Genomic DNA, 24873 nt, shown 5'->3' with positions numbered 1-24873 from the left:
AGAATAAATAAAATAAATAAATAATAATAACTTGGTCTTTTCAACGTGTATAGTTTCTCGTTGAAATAGAAACTGAAACTTCAAGACGAATAATGATAGAAAAAGTCATCGAAATGGGAAAGTATGCTTCATGCTACATCCAATCTTGCTAAACCAGGGTTCCTTGGTATCATTAACACGCCATTTCATCGCTAGAATGAAAATGATCAAAAAGAAGATATAATAGAAAAGGGAAAAAATAATTTTACGCCACGATCTCCCTAAAGAAGATCCCTAGGCACTGCTCCATAGCCACACAATGGTTGAACGCGTTGATTCGGCTTCAACGACGAAAAGTGAAGAGCAAACGACGAACGGGACGTCGTTGCGACTTAATGGAGATTTATAAGCCGAACGTAGCCGCGTTTCTCTCCGAGGAGGGAACAGCTCCGAGACGAAAAAGGTTGGTGATGTTTCTTAAGGAGCCGAAAGGGGAACGAGGATGAGACGCCAGATACGAGGTCCAATTTTCCGGTGGCGACGTAAAACGTACAAAAGCGCGCGAGCATTCGAATAACAAGGAGACCGTAATAAAAGCGTCGTCGTTGAAACGACGACGTTGGGATGCTCGTTCGAAGAATTGGCCCGAGACACCCTGCGACTCGTCCAAATAAACAAGTACTCATAGCGTCGAGCTGAACGTTGAAGAACGAGGCACGTTCCGCGAGATTAAATAAGCAACCGTGAAAAGGGAGGATCAGCGTTAAATTTCCTGGTGATAATCGCCACCATTGTTGAAAGTCTAGGAGGAGATTGTTGAAGTAATTACTTCAAGAAAAAATCTACACTCCTTTATCTTTTGTATATCCGTGACCTGCAGACCGTTGTTATGAAGAGAATAGAATTTAGTGAAAAAAATTCAAAATAACGAGAGGTTCATATTATTGTGCCCTTGAATATAAGTTTTGCTTTCGGTTACAAGGTCTAGAAACAAAAGAGCTATAAATAGATTTCTATTGCTGTTGCTTGTAGCCTCGAGCTAGAGCTAAACACCAAGGTTAACTTTTTTGCTAATGTCCTTTCCTATAAATACATGAACGTGCTGCTTATCGTCCTTCTTCTGTTGTATTGTAACACTGAGAGAGCGAGGATCTGAATCAGCATACACTATACCTGTACTTATACCTATACCTATCATAATATATTTTTCCATTATAAATTCATCCATTCGTTCCTCTGTTAGTCAACCTCAACAGAGATTCTCGCGCGACAGCGACGAAGACAAGCGATCTTTACGAATCTTTTTAAACGCTAACTATCGGTTGTATGCGACTAGAACCTTTTGGGATGTATTGGGATTTTGTCATTAGTTGGCATTCACAAAATCCGCAATCACTCAATTGCCAACCCAATAGATAGATAGGCTGGAGGTACAAACGTAATTGTTTTATTTCAGTTTGCTTTGCTTATCGTTTATATTGTACAAATGTTGCGATCATCTTGAACGATGTAACCGTTGTTGACGCGCGGTATCTGTCATCGGAATGCAGAAGTTAGGAAGTTTTCTTAAAGTTCGGTAGTTCACGTTGGGATCGAACCTACCTTTGGAAGAGAAACGTGAAAAATTGGAAAGTTCTGGCGCGTAGAAGAAAGACGTGTCTTTTTCTCGATAAATTGAATTATACTGTTTAAAGATGTATTAGAAATAAATAATCGAATAAGACTTTGGGATTCGATCCCTGGAGAAATTTGTGACAAAGCGAACGAAGCTTCGCCCGAAATTGATTAATCAGTTTTCAACTATCGGCGGCTATCGGTGCACGTTGGTTTAAAAAGTTATTAAACGTTGCAATGTGGAAAGTTAATGAACGATAAGAATTGAAATGAAAGAAAATTACATTTGTATTCGAGGACTATATTTACATCCTAGAAACCTCTATTTTCTAACTAACTAGTAAGCTAGTCTAAAAAAAAATTTATAAAAGTCACTTGCTCTTATTGCAATAACAATTGTTCCTCCCTTAAGCTTCTCACACCCTTCGTTGCTCGCGTGTAACAAAGCAACGTGGTATTCGCGAATATAAGACGCATGAATTTGGAAAACTTTATCATTGCATTTACGTATCAATTAATTAAATCCGACTATCATAAATCTCGTATTATTTAATAGTGTTTTCATACGATTCCAAAAATTCGACACTGCGAGAATGAAATTTATAATTTAATAAAAAGTCACTTTATTGGAAAATAAGGGCGAATACTTTTTGTAGCAACCGTATGCAGAAATATTGATCGCTAATAATAATTGGACGCACTCGCGATAAAAAATAACTCGTACAAAAATTACATTGACTAAATACAACAAATTCGAACACGATATTCTCCTAAAACGCGATATTCTGAAGAAATCATTGGCGGTAAAATTTCTAACAGCGATCGAATGATCGCGTACGATATTTTTCATTAAACGAAACACAGCAACTTAGAAAAGTGACAAGTAAAATGGTAACAAAGCGGAACAACAGTTTCTCTTATTCTTCTTCTGGAAATGCAAGACCAGTTTGAAGTATCGATCTGTGACTACGGACGACGAGTCGTAGCTATCGAAAGGCTTACGACGCTTGTTCTCTCCTTTTTTCCCCCCGTCGTTCATCCCCCGTTGCATTCGAGTCGTCAAGTGGTTATCTGTCTGCAGCCCCTGTGTCTCGTCTGTACCTTTATTCCTTCTCTTTCAACGATATCTTTACAAACCTAGAAACCATAATTCCCCTGTTATTATTTTAAAATACAGGACCCACGATCCGTCGTTTATCTCGAGCCGTTGCTACAAACGTAGACGTCAACAACGCTAATATTATTACTATTGTTCCACTGACACGCGCCATTATCGTTAAAATAAGCAGCCAGTAATAGCTAATTATACAACGGTACACTCTAATAAACTTTCGAATGAAGACTTCATTTACATTTTCCATTCGCTGTTCGCCGAATGAAATACGATGCGACGAAATGTTTGTTCGTTTTGTTGATAGGAGAACGCGGTGTTAACCAGCGATGGGACGAGACAAGCTCTTGAGAAATTTTTGAAATGTCACGTTTCCTTTACACGATCTTTCGGATATTCAGTTGACGGAGAAAAATTCGGTTTATGATTATTAGGTAGAAAATTATATGTTTTTTCGTAGTTAAAAGGTCCTCGGAATCGACTTCCACGCCCGTAAGATGTTTTCTTAAATCGCGCTTTAAACAATTTCTCTCAAACAATAACTTCGGTATCGTTCGAGACATTTCGTATACTTTTAACGTTTTGCTTTGTTGTACGTACAAGTGTTTTTATTTTTCTTTTCGTACGAAGTATTTGTTAAAAAAAAAAGATGGTTAGGTAAATAATTAAACGTTTTAATCCGTTCGAAGTTTCCTTATTACATTTTGCTATTTTAATTTGATCAGGACGTGTAACTACATTAAGGTATTATAATTTGTATCAGGTAACAAGTTTAAATTTATAATTGGAATATTATTTGTTTGCCTTTTTTACGAATATACATTTTATTTTAATGCGGTTGATTGGATATTTAAATTGAAATTAAATTGAATTATTTAAATATTTTCGTATGAATGATAGAATATTCAATATGTTCTTTTCGCGTGGAAAAGATAAATTTGAAGAAGGAAAATAACATGAAAATTGCTAAAAACACAGAAACACATTATACGCTGCATTTCGACATCAGAGCAACGTTCTCAAACTTTCACTTACCCTCGTTAAGTTCCATTCCAAATCTAATCTAATTTGCAAATTTCTAAATCTACCCTTATCTACCACTTAAATATAAAATATCGCAAATCGTCGTGAAACTTCTCCCTCTTTACAGAACGAACAGCTTTTGCAAATTAAATACTATCCGATAACCGATTATAGTATCAATATAAAACAACGATGCAGCGCTTCCGTTCCAAATTTTCATTTATCCTCGTTAATATATATATATTAAATGAATAAAGTAATTAAAAATTTCCCTTCTCAAATCTATTCTAAATTTCCACTCCGATATTGTACCCTGAATTTCGAAGCTTTCAGATCTCCCCTAACCGTACGTTGCATTTTTAATTTCAATTTCGACCGTTTAAATCACTTCAAACTAAAATATCGCAGATCATTAAATTTCTCCCTTCTTGCAGAATGAGCAAGTTCTACGAATCCAGTAACGTGCAATAGGCGATTAGAGTATCAATACACGCGAGGCAGCGCTTTCATTCGAAATTTTCATTTGCCCTGGTTGCTCGCTCGAACCCACGCGTTCTCTTTGATCGCGCGCCGGCTACGTCCATACAACGCTTCCGCGAGTCGTGTAATCCAAATACCTTACTTGCGTTTCAATTTTAAAAACTGCCAACCCCCAACGCCGGTTATTTCGTTCGTTTAACTTGCGAGAATCGCGAGCTCTTTCTCTCGGCGATGCGCGATGGTGGGAAAAATTCCGGCGAAAATTCATCGTGCCACACGTGATTGCGCAATCTCGCTTCCGCTGTGTACGGTTTTAATAACGAAAGGCAACGCGGGGTAACACAATACAGTGCAGCAGCGAGAAGAAAGAGAAAGAAACAGTGAGAAGGGTTAGAGAGAGAATTATTAGAGAGAAAGAGACAGAGACTGGCGGCCTGGCGAACGTAATACGCGTGATACGAGGGAGGAAAGGGGCCACGAAACATGATTCATTTCCTGCGAATCAAATTCGTGCGGTATCACAGACGTTAATAGAGAGAGACGTGCACAACGTGTACACACGTCCTTTGCTATATGCGAATGGTATTTAATGACTCACGCGTTAATCGTTAAACTACTTTCGTGTCGACTAGACGACCAATTAGCCGAACGATCACTTTTTGTCACAGCAGCGCATGGTAATTACGTCATGTTCGTGCACAGGATGTGTCCTTCTCGAAGAAACATTAATGCAAACGATCTCTTTCAAATGCCCCGTATTCGATCGAAGTATCGGTTTGTAATATATATATTTATCCAGTTCCCTTCGTTTATATAACAAACGCGGAAAGAGCAGGAATCTTTGTACGTATTGGATTGGCAACCAAGTCGATATCACCTAATGACAAAATCCGCAATCACTTAGTTGCCAAGCCAATATATTTTATATCGTATATCGATGTTCGATGTTCGTAATATCGGATATTACGAATAATTTCTGTTAATTTGCTAAGAAACTACACGTATAGCAGATATAGGATAGAAATTTAATAATTTTCTGTGTTGAGTTACAAGGGTGGGTTCGCCGGTTAACGAGGGTGGCTAAATGAAAATTTGGAATAAAAGCGTTCGGTTCGGTGCGCGTGTATCGATAATTTAATGGGATATTATTAAATTCGGGGCAGCTGGTAATTTCGTAAGAAGAGACAGAGATTCCCATTACCTTAGCCACGTAGCTTATTTTGAAATTTCGAACAAAAGACGCGGATATATTTTACTTCGTACGTCTTATCTTCGTGTTATGAAATTCGCGGAAATTCTTAATTGGCGACATAGAAACTCGATGACTCGCTTTATTTTGTAATTAGAACATAGAACTGAAAGCAGAGAAGGAATTGAGTTAAAGGAGAGATACGAAAGAATAGTGACGTCGATGTAACGGCGCCTCGATATCTTGTTTTGAAACGAGTTGGGGTAGAACAACTCGGGATCTGTCTAATCAGCGGAGTGCTACTTATGCAAATTTAATTTGTACGACAAATCACGAACGGGTAACTATGTCAAGGTTGACTGGCCAGTTTTGCCAGCATCGTTTCAAGTTCACACCTCTGTGGTCGGCTCGTGTGACAGTGACGAGTGTCCCGTGACACTGCACCTTCCCTTTGACGTGGAACGTTGCTCGATTATCAACGATCGGATGAACCTTCACAATGTCTGGCCGCCTTCCTTCTTTCACCCATTGCACACCCTACACTTCCGCCATTTTTCTACGAAATCCACCATTCACCCTGTATTTTTCTTTAAGTCCTTTCCGTACTTTCTCTCAATCCTTTTTGTATCGGGCTTACTCGTCCAGTGTGTTGCGCTCGTTCAAACAAATTGACTCGGTTGTATGTGCGTGATTTGGTCGTCATAGCGCTCGATTAAGGCTTCGAGGGGATGAATGGTTGGCTTGAAGAGTCGCTGATAGCGTACAATTTACTGAATTCGACGGGCTTTAAATTTAAAAGTTGGCGATTTTTAAGAATTCCGACGATGGGTTGGTAAGTCTTGCGAACTTTATTTTAAATAATTCCTCGAATTCTAGTCGATGTGCGGCAAATTTTGGTATATCGAGCGGAATTTCGAGTATTTGGTGAATTGTTTGGAAGTTTGACATTGCACTTGGAATATCGTATTTGAGATTATAATTATAGAATTTTGCAATTTTTACGCTCATTCGAATTTCCAGGGTTTTGATCAAAAACGCGCTAGTTTTAGCAAAATTCAAATTACTTTCTACGCGTGTTACAGGTTCTAATTGGGAGACTGGAAATCTTGTGAATTTTAATCGAGAGCTGGATGAATTTCATATATTCTAGTGCGGAATACAGCGAATATGCAAAGTTAATAAATCTCGATCAACGGTCCATAAAATTCATAAATTCTACCCGAAGGATCGCAAATCACGCGGCATCTAATTAAATTTCGCTAAATTCAATTTAAAAATGAAACGTTGTCGCACGTTCCGTTCTCCAGGCGTATCAAACGTTCCGAATTTTATTAAAACATTCACGAATATTTCCAATTGCGTACGGAATCACCATAAATTCTGAAAAAGCCACTGGCAAAATGAAACACAAGAGCGAACTGTCCGCCTACCTTGGCTTAGTTCAAAGCTTAGAATGGAGGCAAGTGTGCTCGAATCACGGGGCTCTCCAGAGTTTCGTGGAACGGACTATTTTCCGCGTGTTACGTAACAACCCAGGATTCACCGGTTTCTTCCAGTTTTCCCAAAGAAATCCGCAAAATTTCTTTACTTCGACCTACCGACGTCCTCTCTCAGCGACAACGACGAATAGACAATTTTCTTTCCTCTAATATTTCACCATTCTAGAGACGTCTGTTACGCGTTATCGATTCCGGCGAACGACCATCGACTCGCTGCCTCTTTTATGGTCGGCGTGTCCGACAAACAGGAAGAGGTTTACTTTTTAACTCTGCCACGCCAGATAGCTCAAGGGGGTGGATGAAGATGATCCTGAACGTACACACGGCAGCGATTACGAATAAGAAACTTTATTAACGTTATTATTCGTATTGGTAAATTCTCTATTTCTATTATTTTCTGGATGATATGGAATTTTAAAATGCATACATTGCCTGCGCTTTGGAACAGCACAAATTTCTAACATTTAAAGAATATATTAATTCTGAGAATTTTTTATACAATACAAGTTTTAGTTGGAACAAACTGACTGTTAATTACAGAGATTTCAAGTTTTGCATATTGTTTAGTATATATATATATATTAGGTAAAGTGTCTTTCTTTCGCAAACGTGTTTTTTACAACAATGCACCTTCATAAAAACGTGAAACCAAGTCTGTGAAATGTCGCGGTGTTTATTTCAACAGAACAAAATGGATCATACGTAATTCGACAAAATAATATAAAAGAAAAACGTCGTGCGTCTATTATTTCCTCATAAAACGAAAGAAACTTTTCGGACAACCCAATATAAAAAATATGCAAAATATAAACAATACATATATTGTTAGTGATATTTTAATACATGAAAAAACGGCGGAGCGAAGCGATTTCGACCAGAAATCTGTATTTCTATACAATTTCATGTTCTAAAATATAACATTCTGCACTGATATTCCACAGTTGCATGTTCTACGGAATAGTTGCATGTCGTACATTGACTCCGTTGACCTAAAGAATTTTTTTCCAACATGCCAACATTCTAAGCTCCCTGTAATTATCTTTGTTTGCACTTCTGTCGATTCTTATTAACCGAAATCTCTTCCGATACCCCGTCAACGTGCTCGTTTCAATCGCCACCTGATTTTACGACTTTTCTCTGTATCAGTCCGTGTTATACAACAGCGTAGGGTCAAAGTGACCCAGTGGCAACGTTTGAGGGTTAACCAGCGTCGAGAACGATGGCTACTCCGCAAGAAGGAACCGCATTGTCGAAGGCAGCATGCCGCCGGAAGTTACGTAACGAGTTGTTTCAGGGACTTTAGCCTAGCCCAGTTCCGCGGAAGTACTTCCACCCCCGCGTAGCATCGATCTGGCTGACGCTTTGATGATCGTGTCGCGCACCCTCCCTCTCACATCTCCCTCCATTCCTCCCTCCCTCCCTCCCTCTCTCTCTCTCTCTCTCGCTGTCCTTCTATTTTGCTCTTTGAGCTGGCTTTTGTGTTATTTATCGTCAAAGCCGTATTTTCGATGATTCGCGTTATTGGACGACTGGTCGTGTATTTGAGAACACGATTAAAAGTACATGATTAATTGGAAGACGATGGCGAATGGTTTCGAGGTTGGATAAACGGTGATTAGGTTTGTGACGGTTGGGCAAGATGAGAGGGAACAGCCGAAAATAGAAGTTGGAAGAAACCGAGGCTTCTAATTGTGCAGCTTATAAATTAGGTTTGGAAAGAGAAGTTTCGTACTTGGTGTGCTTTGTACGATCGATCGAGGGGGAATTGGATGCAGTAGCTGGCCAGGTTTGTGATAGTTGATGGTTCGGATGGCAGGAAGCGTGTACTTGAAATTGTGGATCTTGTAAATCAGGCTTGGGAAGAGAAGTTTTATCGTTGGTGTGCTTTGTGTGATCGATCGAGGGGAAATCGAGGATGGAGCAGTTGGCCAGGTTTGTGATGGTTGGTTCACGCGGTCAAAAGCGTATTCGTGATCGTGGATCTGGTAAATTAAGTTTGCAAGGGAAGTTTCGTTCTTGGTGAGCTTTGTGTGATCGATTGAGAGGAAGAGAGTTTTGGGACGGTGTTCAGGTGTCCCAAGTTTGTGACAGTTGATTTAGTTGGCAGCAAGCGTGCTTCCAGTTGTGGGCCTTGTGAATTAGGTTTGGAAAGGAAGATTTAGCTCTTGGCGCGCTTCCTGTGATCGATTGGGAGAAAGTGGAGAATGATGTTTGAATGGCATAGTTGATAGTTCAATACGATAGTGTATGATAATTGGAAAGAGAAAAAAGCACAGCATGACGTACAATTTCTAGTTGGAAAACAAAGTAATTTTGAGCACAACGCTATAAGGCTGGGTAATTAAATTTTTGGAATTCAATTGTTGCTTTTGAACATTGTTTCGACGATTAATATTGAGTGGTCGTGTTGCACGTATAATAAATATATTGGTACCACATATGCAGCTTCCAATTATTTTTCGTTCTGAATTTTAGTCAAGCGATAATTCAAGTCTGACCTGGAATGTACTCGTTCTACTGCAGCTGAGCTGTGCGTTTTAGGTAACCAAGAATAATAACCGCGATTGGTCAAATTCTTTCACACTTCCACCAATAAATTTCCGTACCTGTACTACAAATAATGGCTTGCAGCTACTTAACCCAAATAATACAATCGCCCACTTGTATGTATAGAAACAGTAAATATAATCATACTTAATAATACCTTCTTCATCCAGCTAATTAATCCCAAAGCTATGATCAATTAATTTTATTATTAATTTTATTAATTTTATTATATTTATAATTAAACACAGGGTGGTTGGTAACTGGTGGTACAAGCGGATAGGGGGTGATTCTGCGCGAAAAAAGAAATGGAAAATATAGGATAAAAATTTTTTTTTTAATTTTTCCATCTACAGTGAGATCCGTTATAACGAGACGTGATAAAGTGCACGCGTACCGAGCGAAAATTCAAAGTCGATTTTCTCGAAAACAAAGCCTCAGACGAAAAATTGTTATTCTATATTTTCGACTTCTTTTTCGCGTAGAATCACCCCCTTTCCGCTTGTACCATCAGTTACCAACCACCCTGTATATTTCAAACATTGCAGATAACAACTCGCATCTACTTAATCCAAATTTTGCAACCTCTGTCTACAAAAACAGATGCTGCGAAAATTAAATTTAACGATTCAAACGTACATTTTTTAATCCACATATTACAATCTTATTTTGTTCATACTGGTATAAAAACAGAGCATTAATTACGATCGACTAATTTTACATGTTTGAAATATATTTCAAATAATAAATCACGCTTAATTGATCGAAGTACTACAACCATCCATCTATATTTGTAGAAACAAAATACCAATTGAAAATTGAATTTAATAATTGAAACTTAATTTAATCGAAATCGGCTGCCTATAGAAACGAAGAGCAGCAATTACGGCGATGCTTAATAATTCCTTTTCCGTCCCTCGAATTAATCTTCGAGCACAACGATCGCCTAATCTTGCCATTAATATCCGAGAAACCATTCTTCTTAAAACTCCTGTTCACAGTATCGATATTCCTTTTTCTCTTTTTTCTCTCGTGTCGCCAGTGTCAGAAGTAATTATCAAGTAATTCCGGCAATGACCTGACTCACCAGGATGGCTCGGTGCCTGGAAACGACTAGACTCGAGTCGTCGTTTTAACGAACTGTAATGAAAAGCCCCCGGAAAGGATGGTCGGCTGGCGTTGATAGCCGACCGATGATTAAATCGCTGACAACGAGAAAACCCGGTGCGACTCGCGATTCAATTTCCTTTTCTTCGTTCTAGCGAAACGTAAAGGCCTCCGCCACTGTGCACACGACGAAGAACCATGGAAAAATGCAGGAGACCGAGATATGTTACGGTTTCCGATCGAAATCAATCTTACCTCGACTTTTTTTTTCGTCCGAGCACGATCGATAGTTGGAAGAAAATATTAGGATATTTTCTTGTTCGATATCTTTTTGTCTACATTGTTCAGGAACTCGTGTGTTAATTGGTAAAGAGCTTAGCAGGAAAGAACCATACGATCTTGTTAACATTGACGATGTAGGATTGGATAGAATTATAAAACGAGGATCCTGTGAGCTTAAAAAATTTTTCCATCAGTTGGTAAGTGAGAAGTTTCAGGAGAGCTGGTAGAAAAATAATTCTACTGATTAAAGCGATCTTTTTTCGTTGACTTTAATCGTTTTCTGATTTTATAGTTTAATTTTAACTCTTCGCACTTTTACCATATGTACCTTTACCGTGAAAAATTTTTTAAAACACGGGCTTTTTTTTCAAAGGAAAAGTTACAAATAGTTGGAAATTTATTTGTACATAATCTTCTCTATTTTTATATTTCTCAACGGTGATATGATATTAAAACAACTTTCCATATTATGCTTAATGTTGTTGTACCAATAGAATACGAAGAACCGAAATAAAATGCACACGTGTGTGCAATCTCGTTATTGAAGATAGAAGAACGCCAAATCGTATAATATTAACATTGTAAAATTGCAATAACGTCATTCGCCTGCGCCGAACCTTAAAGCTTAACAATAGCGAATTGTCCTATAGTTTCAAGATATTGTCGTTTTTATACGTAGAAAAGACCACATGTGGCAAATGCAGCTGCATCCAGAATTGCAATAGAATTACAAATTCGAATATTACACTCAAACGCTTATAGACACAACCTCTATTATTATTCCTCTTTTACCTTATTCAGCACTTGTTACACTAGTTTCTGCCAAGATTGTCTTCCAAGACTCTCAAGCGAGAAGTTATCGCTGTTTCCCAAGTAATCCATTAGAGGACCGTCCATAAGGCGTTCAGGTGAAAGACACGGCTTTGGTTTTGCTTCTAACACGTTCCCTTCAGACCTGATTCTCATTACCTACGATGCTGATGTATCGTCAATAATTTTCTACCGTTTCCACCTCATGGCCCACATGAAAAAAGAAACTAATTATTAGAGTGTGGATTTTTCTGCGAATTGACATTTTTATGGGTGCAAGTAAAGGAACAGGAACATTTAAATAGGAACTTGTTTTGTCTAACAAAGATTGTAACGAATATGCTACGTTGGAAGCTTTGTATTCTTTTTTTTTTTTTTTTTGTACGTTATGCATATTGTATGCATTTTCGTATTCTTAAATTTCGCATAAATGCATGTAAATCCGCAGTGTACTAGTTACTAAAATTTCACGTCACGCTAAAAAATATATGTTCAAGATAGGAGGGCATTCACCTCGTTTGTCAAATTAAACTTACTCCGCGGAACAATAGACAGAGATTGATGAAATTATACGACATAAGCGTCGATCGAGTGTTTCGACAGTGAAATTGTAAAAATGGAGTTAACCACGTTAGCTTAAGAACGACTTATTTGAAAATCTAAGAGGAAAAAGAAGTCTGTGCTTCTGACTAAATACTCAGGTATTGCACTCTTTTAAAATGTTTGCTACACACAGGTTGAAAATCGCGCCTATGTGCTATTGATCTTTATATAATATTCTCTCTACATGTTCTGCAACTTTACGTACGAAGAGCTTGGAGAAAGACGTGATAAATTAGGTTCTTTGTTTTACAGAATTTTTCTTGTTTCTTTTTCCTTTTACAGAAGAATACATTTTAAATCTCAGATTACTCGCACGAGTCCAGGGTTTCTAAAACTCAAAGGGTTCAATAAATGACCTTCCCCCTTTTACAAGAAAGCAAACGATATAAAACACCAGCGAACGTTTCAGTGTCTGTTCTCCAAGCCGCACTTTTTTCCTGATTTTCAATCGTGTTAAGATCATGGCAGAAAAGTGCATTCGATCCTACCTTCTGCTGACCAGGCTAATGAAAACAGGAGCAATAGAAGGCAACACAGCGAGGATGTTCGCAAATTGCTTTGGAAAATTTCCACTCGTATCAAATCATTCTAACAAAGGATTCACTCTTGTTCGAAGCTTCTCGGGAATTATCCTTTTCCCTTTTGGCACGAAGCACGTTCAACTTACGACATGCTTTCTATCAAATTTTGTTTGTCGTGTTTTTACAAATTTTCAAACACCTTCGATTTTATTTCACACGACTTTCGATTTTATATATGTATCTTTTTCTCCCAAATTTTCGAGAACTCGCAACTTTATTTGTCCCGCTTATCCTTCAAAATTTGCAATTTTTCAATTTTTCTTTTTTAACTTCCTCGTTTTTCTTCCTTATTTGTCTGACATTTTTATTAAAATTCGAAAGAATTATCAATCTTATCTGCCTGGCTTGCTCTTTCAAATTTCTAGAATGTTTAATGTTATTTATCCCTAACTTTCTCGCCGAAATATTTCAGGATCGCTTTCTCTTTCGAATTTTCGAGGATTTTCCGATTCTAAATTTCATGGTGAAAATGATGGCTGAAAACTGATGATTAGAAGCTCGTGGCCGTAATGCAAGGCATGGAATAATGCAGGCCGCTCGATCATCCCGAAGAACGAACAGGAAACGGGATCCCTTGGATCGCGGCGTGGTCTCCGGTTAAACTCGGAAGAAGAGACAGGGCTCGTTCCTCATAACGTGCAAGACGGAAGATTTGCATGGCGTAGCGAGGCAGGGAACCGGTACAGCGTAGAGAGACGTAGAAAATGAGACAGACAAAGAGAGACAGAGAGTGCGAGCCGGATAACGGCGGAGGGAGAAGGAGGATCGTGTGCGAGTAGAGTCGGTCGGTCGGCCAAAGCGCCGTGTGGCGCGTAGCCCAGTAGCACGGATCGCGTTTCAGTGGTTCTCATTCTTGCTCAGTCTTTCCTTTTGTCGTGTAAAAATTTTACGAACCTTCTTTACTGGTCTCTTGATACTAATCGGATTTTCTTTATCGAATCCTTTCCTTCGCCGTTTATTCTATGATTTATAAATAAGCAATGTTCGTTGAAAGAGGAAAGACTAGAATGGAGGTTAGAAATGTATGTAGGTGTCCTACTTCCGGAAATTTAGGAACCTTGTCTACTGTTTCGTGGATCGCTAGTGGAGCAGATTTTCTTTGATGAACACCGATCTCGTTCTTTTTCTTTTTTTTTTTCTTTGTGTATATTTATTTTTCTATTTATATTAGTTAAATGATATAAAACGACGTTTCTCGTAGAAACTAAAATATAAGTTGTAAGTAGATCCACTTTTGGAAAATTTAAGATCCTTCTGTTCTGCCGTTCGGATTAAATTGGATTTTCTTTGACAAACGACTTTCCTTCTTCGCCGTATAAAAAGCAACGATGTCTTTTTTTTTTTTTGCAAAAAGTAAGATAGATACTGGAAATAATAGCTGTCCCACTTGCGGAAACTAAGGAGTCTGCTGTATTGTCTGCTGGATCGAATCGAATTTCCTTTAACAAACATCAATCCCTATGATAGAATCTTCTTTCTTATTCTTTAATGTACAAAATACCAATGATACTTTTATTAATAATACATATATAATAAATAATTTCACCGTCTCAGACACTAAACAGTAAATTCTTAACTCATCCGATATCGTCCCACGTCCCTTACATTTCTCTTACGAACAACAATGCACTGCATAAAAAAGTAAAATCCTATACATCAATCCTCTTCGACAATCCTCCTTCCTACCAATCTTCGGCCCGATATTATCGTTCACAAACAGCGACACCATGCCAAATGTAAAATTCTAGAACGTACTCTAACAATCCTCCTCCTTCGATTCCACCGCAAAACACTAAATTCTTAATTCACCTAGGATTGTCCCAGTTCACGAAGAAGCGTCCCCAGAGCCATTAAACCATCGTCTATCATAGATCGCGACACGGTAATCCCGTTTGCAGCGCCACGGAAGCACGATCGACTCGGCGAGGCCAGTATTTCTTGGTCTTGCCCAATTAACCCTCTGTCACGGCACACTTCTCGCCGAAAAATTTCCCCAGGGAGCGACGTGCAGACGGAAGAGAATATCGCAGACACGGTGAACGGTAGTTGAGAGTCACTGAGGCGACGTCGGAGCGTGCGCCGTGGTGTTTGGAGGTAGAAACGGGCATCTCTAGGCTAGGGGTTCGAACGGTGCCACGGGGAGTGGTGGTTGGTCGCGGCGGGGGGGGGGGGTTGCGGGGCTCCGCGAAGCGACGGTCACGCTCCTTCCTCACCCTTGCGAGTTTTCCAGCAATTTGGCCGTAGGAAAATTTGTACAACCGTGGCTGACAGGATTTTCGACCGCTTTAAATATGCTGGAATTTTTGCAGCGCAAATGCGTATTATATGAACCTTAAGCTCATGGTCGATAGCATAATCTGTAATACATAGGCGGAGTCGCAAGGATATAGGGATTGCATCAGAATCGAATCGATGTGTTATTTACTCCGTAAAAACATTTACTGCGTGCCATATAACAATCGGGATAAATAGAATGTGGAAGCGTGGATTTAATTATTTACGAGATTTTCCGCTAATTGATCCTAAATGCAAGCCATGGCATAGTCTCTTGACTGGCTACAGAACTCTCTAATTAAATAATCTAAGAATTCTAATGTTCGATTCTGATCATCGTTAGCACAAATCTACGTACTAAAACTGTTATTTTGTAGATACAGGAATTTGTAGAAACAAGCGTGATACCTTGGTGGCAATCGCCTAGACGCCCTTGTACGATGTCTTAACTGGTAACAAAGGGACAGGCTAGTAACGAAATCCCGCAGCTAAGAGAATCCATGTATTCGATACATAATTGCAACAGTTTTTATCAAATCTACTATTATAACTAATACTTGAAGATACAGGAACGATTGGAAAGAAGTGTAGTGAGGTATAGTGGCTAGGCGGTAGGTTCCCTATACGAGGTCTTGGCGACGCTTTGGGTGGTGGCGCTGGAGGTGCGCGGCACAGGAATGGGGGTGAATCGAGAGCGACGCAGTGGTGGGGATGACTACGGTGTCTGTGCGGAGCGGGTTGGTCGGGTGAGGGACGGTCGGCCGTTGGTGGGGGAACCGTGAGCTTTGGTGGGAGAGGACGGGTCGATGATGCCGGCGGTCCTCGACGACTCGAAACGCCAGTCAGTCTCTGGTCCACTCGAAGCCGCGCTGTTAACCTTCTATCTCATCGAACACCGCTCGCCGCAGCCATGGGTGACAAGGTTTGTGATTGCTTAGACGCACAAGTCCATCTCTTCGAGTTCTCTGAACCAACGAAAATCTTCGCTTTGTAGCCAGAGCGTGTCACAAGCTTTATCCTGCTTTGTCGAGTTCTATCTCTATCTCTGTCCTTCTTTGACAGTTAGCCAGATACGCCAATAGTGTACGCGTGTATGCGTGTGTGTGTGCGTGTGGCTTTCTCTGTGTGCGCGTTACGTATACGTGTGATGTATGTGCGTTCGTAGAATGCGTGCGTGAGAGAGAAAGGTAGATAGCTAGAGAAAGATCGAAACGGTAAGAACGAGCGAGATTTAGAGCGAGATAAAGTATGAAGGAAAGAGCGAGAGGCATAGAGTATGAGTGGCTAGCGTGAATGGGTTTTAGAGGTCGGAAGAACGCTCGTTAGAGAATCGGTCTCTCCGTCGCGGACGACAGGACGTGATAGAAATAATAACGGTGCGTGTCACACGTCTGTTTGTCTGTTTTTAGGAATTCCTCTCGATATCTCGTGTGGACATCCGCTCTGTCGCATTCTTTCGCATTCTTAATTCCACTCCTCTTCGTGACAATCTCTTTTTCACTGTGTAGTGACTTCACAGGCTGTCAAACGAACAGGTTTTGGGAAATCAGACAGAAACAGAAGAAAGGGCCAGGAAGAAGGAACAGAAAGAGGGCGCGATAGAGAGAGAGAGAGAGAAAGAGAGAGAGACGGTGTAAAAGAGAGAGAGAGAGAAAGAGAGGCGAGTCTGTGGTGTAACCACTGCTAAAGAGGAGCTTCGATCGAGGGGGTAGGAGGAGGAGAGTGGGAGAGAGCGAGAGAGAAAGGCGTACGGAGACAAGGAAGGGTTGTGCTCTCAGCGCTCTCTCTCTCTCTCTCTCTATCTCTCTCTCTCTATCTCTCTCTGTCTGTCTCTCTGTCTTACTTTCTTTGCACGTCGAACTCTCGCGGAATCAGCGCGAAGCAGTTCTTCCCAGTGATCCGTTCCGTCAGTGTCGTCGTTTCCAGGAAAGCGAGGAAGTATCCTCGAGTCGGAAAGGCTGTCCCTCCCTCTGTCTATTTCTTTCTCCTTCTTCTTCTTCTTCTTCGTCTTCGACCAGTCCACTGCAGAAGGAGCGAGATGGTAAAGTGGTATTTTCTGGAGAAACCACCCTTTGCCCTTATTTAACCGTTTTCAACCTCCTTCTTATATATCGCCGTAGATCTTTTCTTTTTTTTTCTACTATTCAATTTCCATTTCTTTTTTAATCTATTCTGAATTTAATCTAGTCCCAAGTAGCGTCGCATTTTATTTCATAAAATCTTTCGTTGTCGAAGTTATACGACATTTTTCGTCTGTGGCTCTCGGAATGAGAAAGACGGTTGGAAGAATGTGAATTGCTAGAAGAAAGCTATAAGGCAGTGGACGTCGCTGGCAGTGCTTCGATCGCGGATTGTACGCGTGGTTCCCTGACCCAATTGTGCGGCTCGAGTACTTTTTAGGCGTCGTCGAGAGTGCGGGGCGACCGAGAAAGAAAGCTAGAAAGCCCGTCCGTGCTTCCACCGGAGGTGGGGTTGGTTCTAGTTCTCGAAGGGTGTCGGTGAGGGTGTTGCGTCGCGGTGCGCACGCGCCACCGACCAGCTGCGGACTTTCCAACACGGTTTTCGTGTTTTTCTCGCGAAAATCCTCAATGAAAATCCTGGAAATTTCAACAACGTCTTACTCTGGACAGCAAATTCAATTCTATCGATACAATTATGGTATTCTAATTCTATAAATTCCCTATGATCGTGTCAGTTGAACATGAAACGTCCTTCCATGTAACGTGTGGTCGACACAGTTTCCCATTCTCGTTCTCGCCCCACTCTTTGTTCCTCGTGACACGGAACATAGGATCGTCCAACGGAAAGTCTATGAAACTTCGTAATTCGCTATTCTATCCACTTCCACTTATTAACTATTCTATTATGACAGATTATGGTTTTCTATTTGTAACAGAAGATAGAGAGACGACGCGAGATTCATCTTGCATTTTCTCCTCGAAACTACCTTAATTCGATCGATCGTTGCACGTTCCAGCAGAAAATAACGTCCGCATGGAGATTGGTATTTTTAGCGAGCTATTAAAGCTCACCTTTCGCTAACCTGCGCAAGCTCTCCGCAAGCAAGGATAAATCGGAACTCTTGATAACGATGAATTATAACTCACCTTCCAGACTACCTTGCATCTAATCTTTTTAATCATCTTAACGATCCTTTCTAAACGTTCTAACAAATCTATCTGTCCAACTTGCCTCCAAACGGCTATCTTTCGTCTTTTTCCATGCCGTGAATTGTCGTTCGAAAATCGCCGTGCACCAGATAACGCCGATTGAAACGTGGAAATAACAGATACCTAACCTGGCCGCAGATTCGCGACACGCCCTCGATTGCAAGCTACCCTTCCTTTTCTTCTCTCCAACCCACCCTCTCACGTTGTCGTAACGATCTCCGCGTGAACGCGAACGTTCTTCGATTTTCCAACGATCGAACGTGTTTAGGGAAGGTATCCTGGCTGGGAAATTGGGTTGCCTAGATCTGTCTGTCGGATGACGAGGCCAACTTGTTCGGTGAATCGATCGATCGTTCGCTGGAATTTGAACTAGTTGCAGCCTCCATTGTCTCGTCGATTAACTGCACTTTGTTACGTAGCTAAGCGATGTCTGCCGGTGTGCGTATCGAGATTTTCTGGCTCCTTTGACACATTTGAAATTCGGTTGCCTGGATCTGTCTGTTGCAAGAAGCTCTCCAGCGTGCATCGATCGATAGCCCGATGGAATTCAAACGAGTTGCAGCCTCCATTGTCTCGTTGATGCTTTGGAATTTCGCGTGGAATTTCCCCAGTTAAGTGAAGTTCCTGGCGTATTTATTGGGTTTATTGCTCCTTTAGCTTTTTGCTATATTTGCATAGGCAGGTTTGGTATATTTAAATGAGGATTTTTGGTTCGTTTCCCATTCACCTGAGGAAATGTCTTTTACAACACGTCTAAAGTAAACTTGCCGAGGAATTTTGTTACGTAGTTAAATGTTGTTATATAAATTGAGATTTATTTAAGTTTTCGAATTTTTGTCATTTATATGGGAAGATATATGAAGCGAATGTGGTGAGAAGTTTTATTGTTTGAGGAATACGATAATATATAACTAAGCGAAGTGTTTATTGTTATACGTATTGAGATATAGAATTTTTGGATTTTTATATTGCAATGAAGATTTTTCATTCGTTTCTCCATTAATATAAGAGAATGTCTTTTACGAGGTGCACGAAGAGTTTGATAGGCGCGTTCGCGCGCGAGCTCTTGATCGGGTCTGGTGCTACTGCTGGCCCAAGGACGCAGCCGTCAATTGAAAAGGTCGATCCTTTTAACAGGCCCTTACCGGCGTTTTTCATTCATTGAAATTCCTTCGAACGACTTCCGCCAGTCGATTACCCCGTCACGATTTGTTCGCTATTCTCTCGCGTGATGTTTTTCTCCTCTCCTTCGACAGCTATTCTTTTCGAAAACTTTCAATCGCCAGACCGCGAATCTTTATGCAAATTCATATTTTTATAAATAAAATACAAGAAGTACAATTCAAGACGTCAAATATTAACAGAAACGCTGCTATCTCTCCGAACATTTTGTACATTCTCGCGTATTGTTCGTTTCTGTACTTCGGTTTCACGCAAATGCATAAACTTGCCACAGTTTTCCAATCGCTATAGATTATCACCATTTTCCTCTTATTTTTCTTTCGTCGTTTATTTTCTTCCCTGACATTCTCGTTCTAATTTTTGCTCTAAGAGTTGTTCGAATTTTATAGCTGAAGTCCGATGTTCGATAATGTTGTTTGATGTAAAAGCTAATTTTCTTGAAATGGATTTCTGTGAAAAACGAATTGCAAAGGTTAGGCAGGTCAGATCGGCGGAATACTCTACACCGATTTCGACCTATGACCTTCGGCCACAGGAAGGGACTTGCGCCCTTTGCGAGCTGCTCAGGTCAGTTACATAACGCGTCGATGACGTTCGTGTTCATTCAACACTCGCTCGGTCCGGTTATCGACGGATCGATTGCGCGATACAATAAACGCAAAGAATGAAATCGTTGCGAGCTGCGCGCCCGACTTTCGTCAACTTCTGCCATCGTGCAATGTCGATCGTCGATCAAACTCGAAAGACGATCGTCGTGCGCATACCCTTTTCCATCGATCACTCCTGTTGTCAATCATCAATGAGGTTTCAAGATGATCACGATATTGCTTTGCTTAATCGATAACTTTTGATCGGTTTAGAATATTCAATTTTTTCCTACAGCGTTTCTAAATTACAAAACAGGTCGATCGTTGACGAGATTTTGGGGCAGTTATGTTCGTCTCTTTCGTTTCATTGTTCGTTTTAGAATCTTCAGTTTCGCGATCTATTACGAATATTCCTAACTTCCTGAGCTTTTAAAATATTATCCTTTTTTGTATCCATTTGCTTTCTAGTCAAATCTCGAATTTTTTAAATAATCTTGCGTTACGTTCAAGAGTAGAACGAGAAGAAGCTACTCGTTCTTATCGAAATTCGAACTTGTTCTGATATCTTTGTTCCCGATTGTTGATACCGATTTAGATTTCGATAATGTTACAAGCGATATAGGGTTCCTATTTGATGGAAATTCACTGGCGATTCAGATTTAAATAACGTTAAATCTTTTTGGAAAGGCATTCATAAAAATTGTGGAGACTTTAAGCGAATTGGCAACACCAAATCTTGTTTAACTGAGTTTTCTGAATGGAAACTCTAAACTAAATAACGTCAAGCTACTTTTACACAGAAATCTCTAGTTTGAATAACACTAAACCTCTTTCAACTGGAATCCATGGAACCTAACCTAAATTGCAGCAAAGTCCCTTGCGCAAAAACCCTCTACGTTCAAACCGTAACTCTTTACCATCTAAATCCCTTTCAATAAGAATGCATGGAACCTGTAACCGGAATAAGGTAAAAAAATTATGTGACTCGTAACCGATCCAAAAACCTTTCTACTCTAAATTTCTTTCAGAATGAAATAAGGCCAACCTAACCTAAATCTTTTCAGAAGAATTTAAGGATCTTTTAACTTGAATAGCAGCAAAAATTACGCGGAGACATCGTAACTACTCCAAAATTTCATCTACTTTAGGTTTGCTCCATTAGTTGGCATTCATCTGGCGACATCTCCTGACTTACACAAAAACTTATGCCCCACCTAATCTAATCTCCTTCAACGGTAATGCATAGAATCTTCAAGGAAAATAACATCAAGAATTACGCAAATTTTCCACTAGAATTATTCCAAGATCTGCTCTAAACTTTTTTATCCATTCCCATCCATTAGTCAAGTTTCCTTCTCTTAGATAAAGCCCATTAACCTAGTTTAGCCGAAATCTTTTTCCCCAAAAATCCATGGTACCTCTGATGAGAATAACATGAGGGAGGTACGTCACAACTATTCCGAAATCCCTTCCATTCGAAACCTTATCGATTTCTATTCATCCAGCAACGTCTCCACCTAACCTATAATAATACAATCATCCATTTCAATCAGCTACGAGCTGTATCTAGCCATTCTCCATCGATCGTCTTTCAATCAAAACACAAATCCAGGAATATTGCGCGAAGCAAAGCAACCGAAATAGATGCGGTTAACCAACGAGCAGAATTACTTTTAAATTGCAACCAACGAACATACATAGCAATGGACAAAAGGAAGTTTGATGTTGCTGACTAATCCATTTGTGTATATGCGCGTGTTACTGACTTTCGTATCAGATATTTTTCACCATTCTGTTGACAGTCGTCTGTTTTAAAAGATATATATTATATACTTATTCGCTACTTTTATCAAATACAATTATTCTATTTTGTAAAATGACAGGCACTTTTCGTACCACTTGTATTTAGACTTTCTTTTGTTTGCTATTGTAACTTCGTTCGATAAAAGAGACGTTGTCGACCATTAGACGTGATGTTTCGCGTCACGAGCGTAAAATTAAGCTCCTGGCCGTGCATCACACGCCACTTAACGTTTCTCGTTCAGCTCGCTTCGGCCCGCAAAACGCTCATTTCCGTCAGAAGTGTTTCTAACGAGCTCACGCTAGATGCTGCAGCCTGAACGGGTTCTTGAGGCGGAGCCCGCCTCCGGGGAACGTCCAGGCTTCCTTCCGGTCTCCGCCGCCCCGTATTGCCTTGGATTGCCCCGTATCTCGTAGAAAACGTGCCGAGTGGCTGAGAAAACGAAGTCTAGAAACGACCACGAGGTGTTTTTCGTTAAGAAGAAAGGCGAGTTAGAGTGACATTGTGTCTTTCCAATTTCTTCCGAAGAACTCGAGGAGATTGTTGAATCTATGGAGGAGCTAATATGAGAAACAATTTTTCTTCTTTTTTTTCTTTTTCTTTTCTTAGTGTGTTTAGTTAGTGATGGTTGGAATAGTTTTCGAGGATGGTGTGGTTACTTTCGCAAAATCTTTAATTAGAGATTGTCTGAGTGTCACGAGAGATCAGAAATAATTGGATCTCTGGAAAACAAGAGAAATTACCTTATAAAATTTGTTTGATTAGTTATTCGAATGTTTTCTATTTTTTTTTTTAAGATACGATGGCTTTGGGAAAAGTTTGAAATTAGTTTGGTTGGTTATCGAAGAGGTTAGGAATTCTAAATAATTATCGTACTTCCGAAAGAAAAGAGTAATTGCTTCACGCATCCCTCAATTTCTTTTTTAATCTTCCTCGACAAATTCACAAATTACGCGAATACTTGAAAATCAAGACAGTTGTCCAAATTCTGAAAGAAATGGTTCTAATTCCTTACGATCAGTTGTATTTGATTAAAAGAATCCTCTAGAAAAAAAGGAATTAATTCCACCCTTCGAGATTTCTGCTTCGACATCTTCCCTTGTCAGATCTTGTTTTACCCAAACAGATTTCCTTAAATCCTCCAAGCATCCTTCGACGTTGTTCAATAAAGTTCGAGGTCGTTCGATCCTTAATGCGTCGAAAGAAGTCGGTTGAAAAACTGCGAGAGGAAGCATCGGACGTCCATTAAACAGTAGGTTGCAAAGACACAGAGGCAGCAGAGGTGGTTGTAGGTGGAAAGGCCGCAGACTAGATGGCGCCCAGGCTCGCCTTCTGGGTTGCCTATCGATCCTAACCTATTTATAATTCCTCTGACATTTCGATTCGTACATGATAACGTCGGCAAATTTTACCACGACGCATTCTCTACCCTTCGTCGACCAATGCAAATCCCTTGCCCTCTCACCCTTTTCATTTGCATACGTTCCTACCCCAACGACTTTATGCTTTTTGTCGTTTCTCTCGACATTGGAAGAAGTGAAGTTTCTCTAAGATCGGGAGAGCCTCTTAGGAGACGACGTTTCTTTGCTATTTTCACTACTCTATATCTTATCTATATGTTTTTCTCCGTCGTCCTGTCGCGTGGTGCTTTCAGGTGACATTTTCCAATTGGAATCTTCGTGGGAATCTTCCCGTGCCGTGTTTTCTTACTGTCTCAGAGCATCGAAGTTGGATGACATTTCGTGACGTTCTAATTTTCCTTCGAACAGACCACGCGAAGATTTATTGCGATCCACTTTTGCGTCAGCGAGCAGAGATACGTTGCTTATTCTCGTTAAAACAAGCGAGCAGATGTATTTTGTATAAGCGCTACAACGTAGCTTAAAGTTCCCAAGAGAAACAGCAAATATTTTGCAATAGTGATTCGAAAAGTTACGGGGTAGTTATAGCTATTAATGTTTTAACAGAAAAATCAAGTATAATATAATTGTACTATTCGAATTCTGGACATCTTGTACATTTTTGTACGCTGAAATTTCCTACAGAAATGCACTTTTAGTACTAATCAAGTATTCTAACAAGTGGAAAACGACGTGACTCCTTGACAATTATGAAACGATAGTGATCGAAGGATCAATAATTGAAATACAACGAAACTTGTGAAACGACACAATAATCTGCATCAAAATTATTAAAGAAACAAAGAAAGTAGGCAGTAAAATGCATCTAACCAGATAAATAGTTCGTGCAAGGGAAGGAGAACGTTGCAGCTTCCTCCAAGGTTGGCCTTCGCCTTCTTTCGCTTATTGTTAGTGTAAGCAACAAGCCTTCGCCGCCGGTCAGTGTATTTAAAGGATTTTTATTTCCGACACCACTTTTCTCTTTGAAAGAACACTTTTACCGCAGTGGAAACGTGACCAGCCGCGATGGTCGCCCTCTTTGTGATCTCCTTCGCGTTACGAAGGGGTTGATCCTTCGACTTGGACGAGGGTTCCTCCGAGTAAGCGAATAATTTTCCCAGCTCGACAAAAATATTATACCAGCCGCCGGGTTATCGATCCACGTCGTTCACGTGCTACGTGAAACTTTATTGCTGCTTTTCGTATCGACGAAATCGGTGCATCGATTCCTTCAGCAGTGCAGCTCCCTGAACGAAAGTATCGATTGACGATGAATTTAGGTTAGCATCTAGGTCGTTTCGCGAAAATTAAGGAAATTAAGACATTAGAAACGGGTTATTTGTCAACTATCATAATTGGGAGGATCAATGGAAAAGTATATAGACGCATGACCTAACCTATCGGAATTCGATTTTAGAGGATCAATGGATCATAACCTAACCTATCAGAGTTTAATTTTGTACAGAGATTTCGTTAGTAGTCTTTGATTAAAGTCTCAATAAAATGCGGAATGAGAATCTTAATCGTTGAAATTATTCAGCGAATTTAGGTTATGTCTTCGAGAAGATGTCGAGTTCAAAGTACACTTTACTTGTTAATAAGTAACAAATAATTATTTCCTAAATTCTACTGTAATC

At 40.0% G+C, this 24873-nt stretch overlaps 1 protein-coding gene and 1 long non-coding RNA gene across 8 annotated transcripts in view; one reads left to right on the top strand and one right to left on the bottom strand.

Moving 5' to 3' along the window:
• Positions 1-24873, top strand: part of LOC117205459 (sodium/potassium-transporting ATPase subunit alpha) — a 172686-nt gene that overhangs the window by 84391 nt on the left and 63422 nt on the right. The window contains exon 1 of one of the 7 annotated variants that reach the window (XM_033443878.1): positions 15867-16018. The exons of 3 other annotated variants lie outside the window; for them this stretch is intronic. In XM_033443878.1, coding sequence (XP_033299769.1) covers positions 16007-16018 — 12 coding nt within the window. In that variant the 5' untranslated portion in view covers positions 15867-16006. Of the gene's footprint in view, positions 1-15866; positions 16019-16984; positions 17138-24873 lie in introns of those variants that run through there. 3 more of the 7 variants (XM_033443876.1, XM_033443879.1, XM_033443877.1) reach the window with 3 other exon arrangements.
• On the bottom strand, positions 2628-15111 carry LOC117205467. The gene is made up of 2 exons (XR_004487242.1): positions 14632-15111; positions 2628-2730 (listed from the first exon to the last, which is right to left on the bottom strand). It is a non-coding gene; the product is annotated as an uncharacterized LOC117205467 (long non-coding RNA).

Source organism: Bombus bifarius, unplaced genomic scaffold (genome assembly GCF_011952205.1).
Source record: "Bombus bifarius isolate JDL3187 unplaced genomic scaffold, Bbif_JDL3187 scf7180000007990, whole genome shotgun sequence".
NCBI classification, from domain to species: Eukaryota; Metazoa; Arthropoda; class Insecta; order Hymenoptera; family Apidae; genus Bombus; species Bombus bifarius.
Note: the sequence above shows the minus strand (reverse complement) of the source record. Positions and strands in the feature narration are given on the sequence as shown.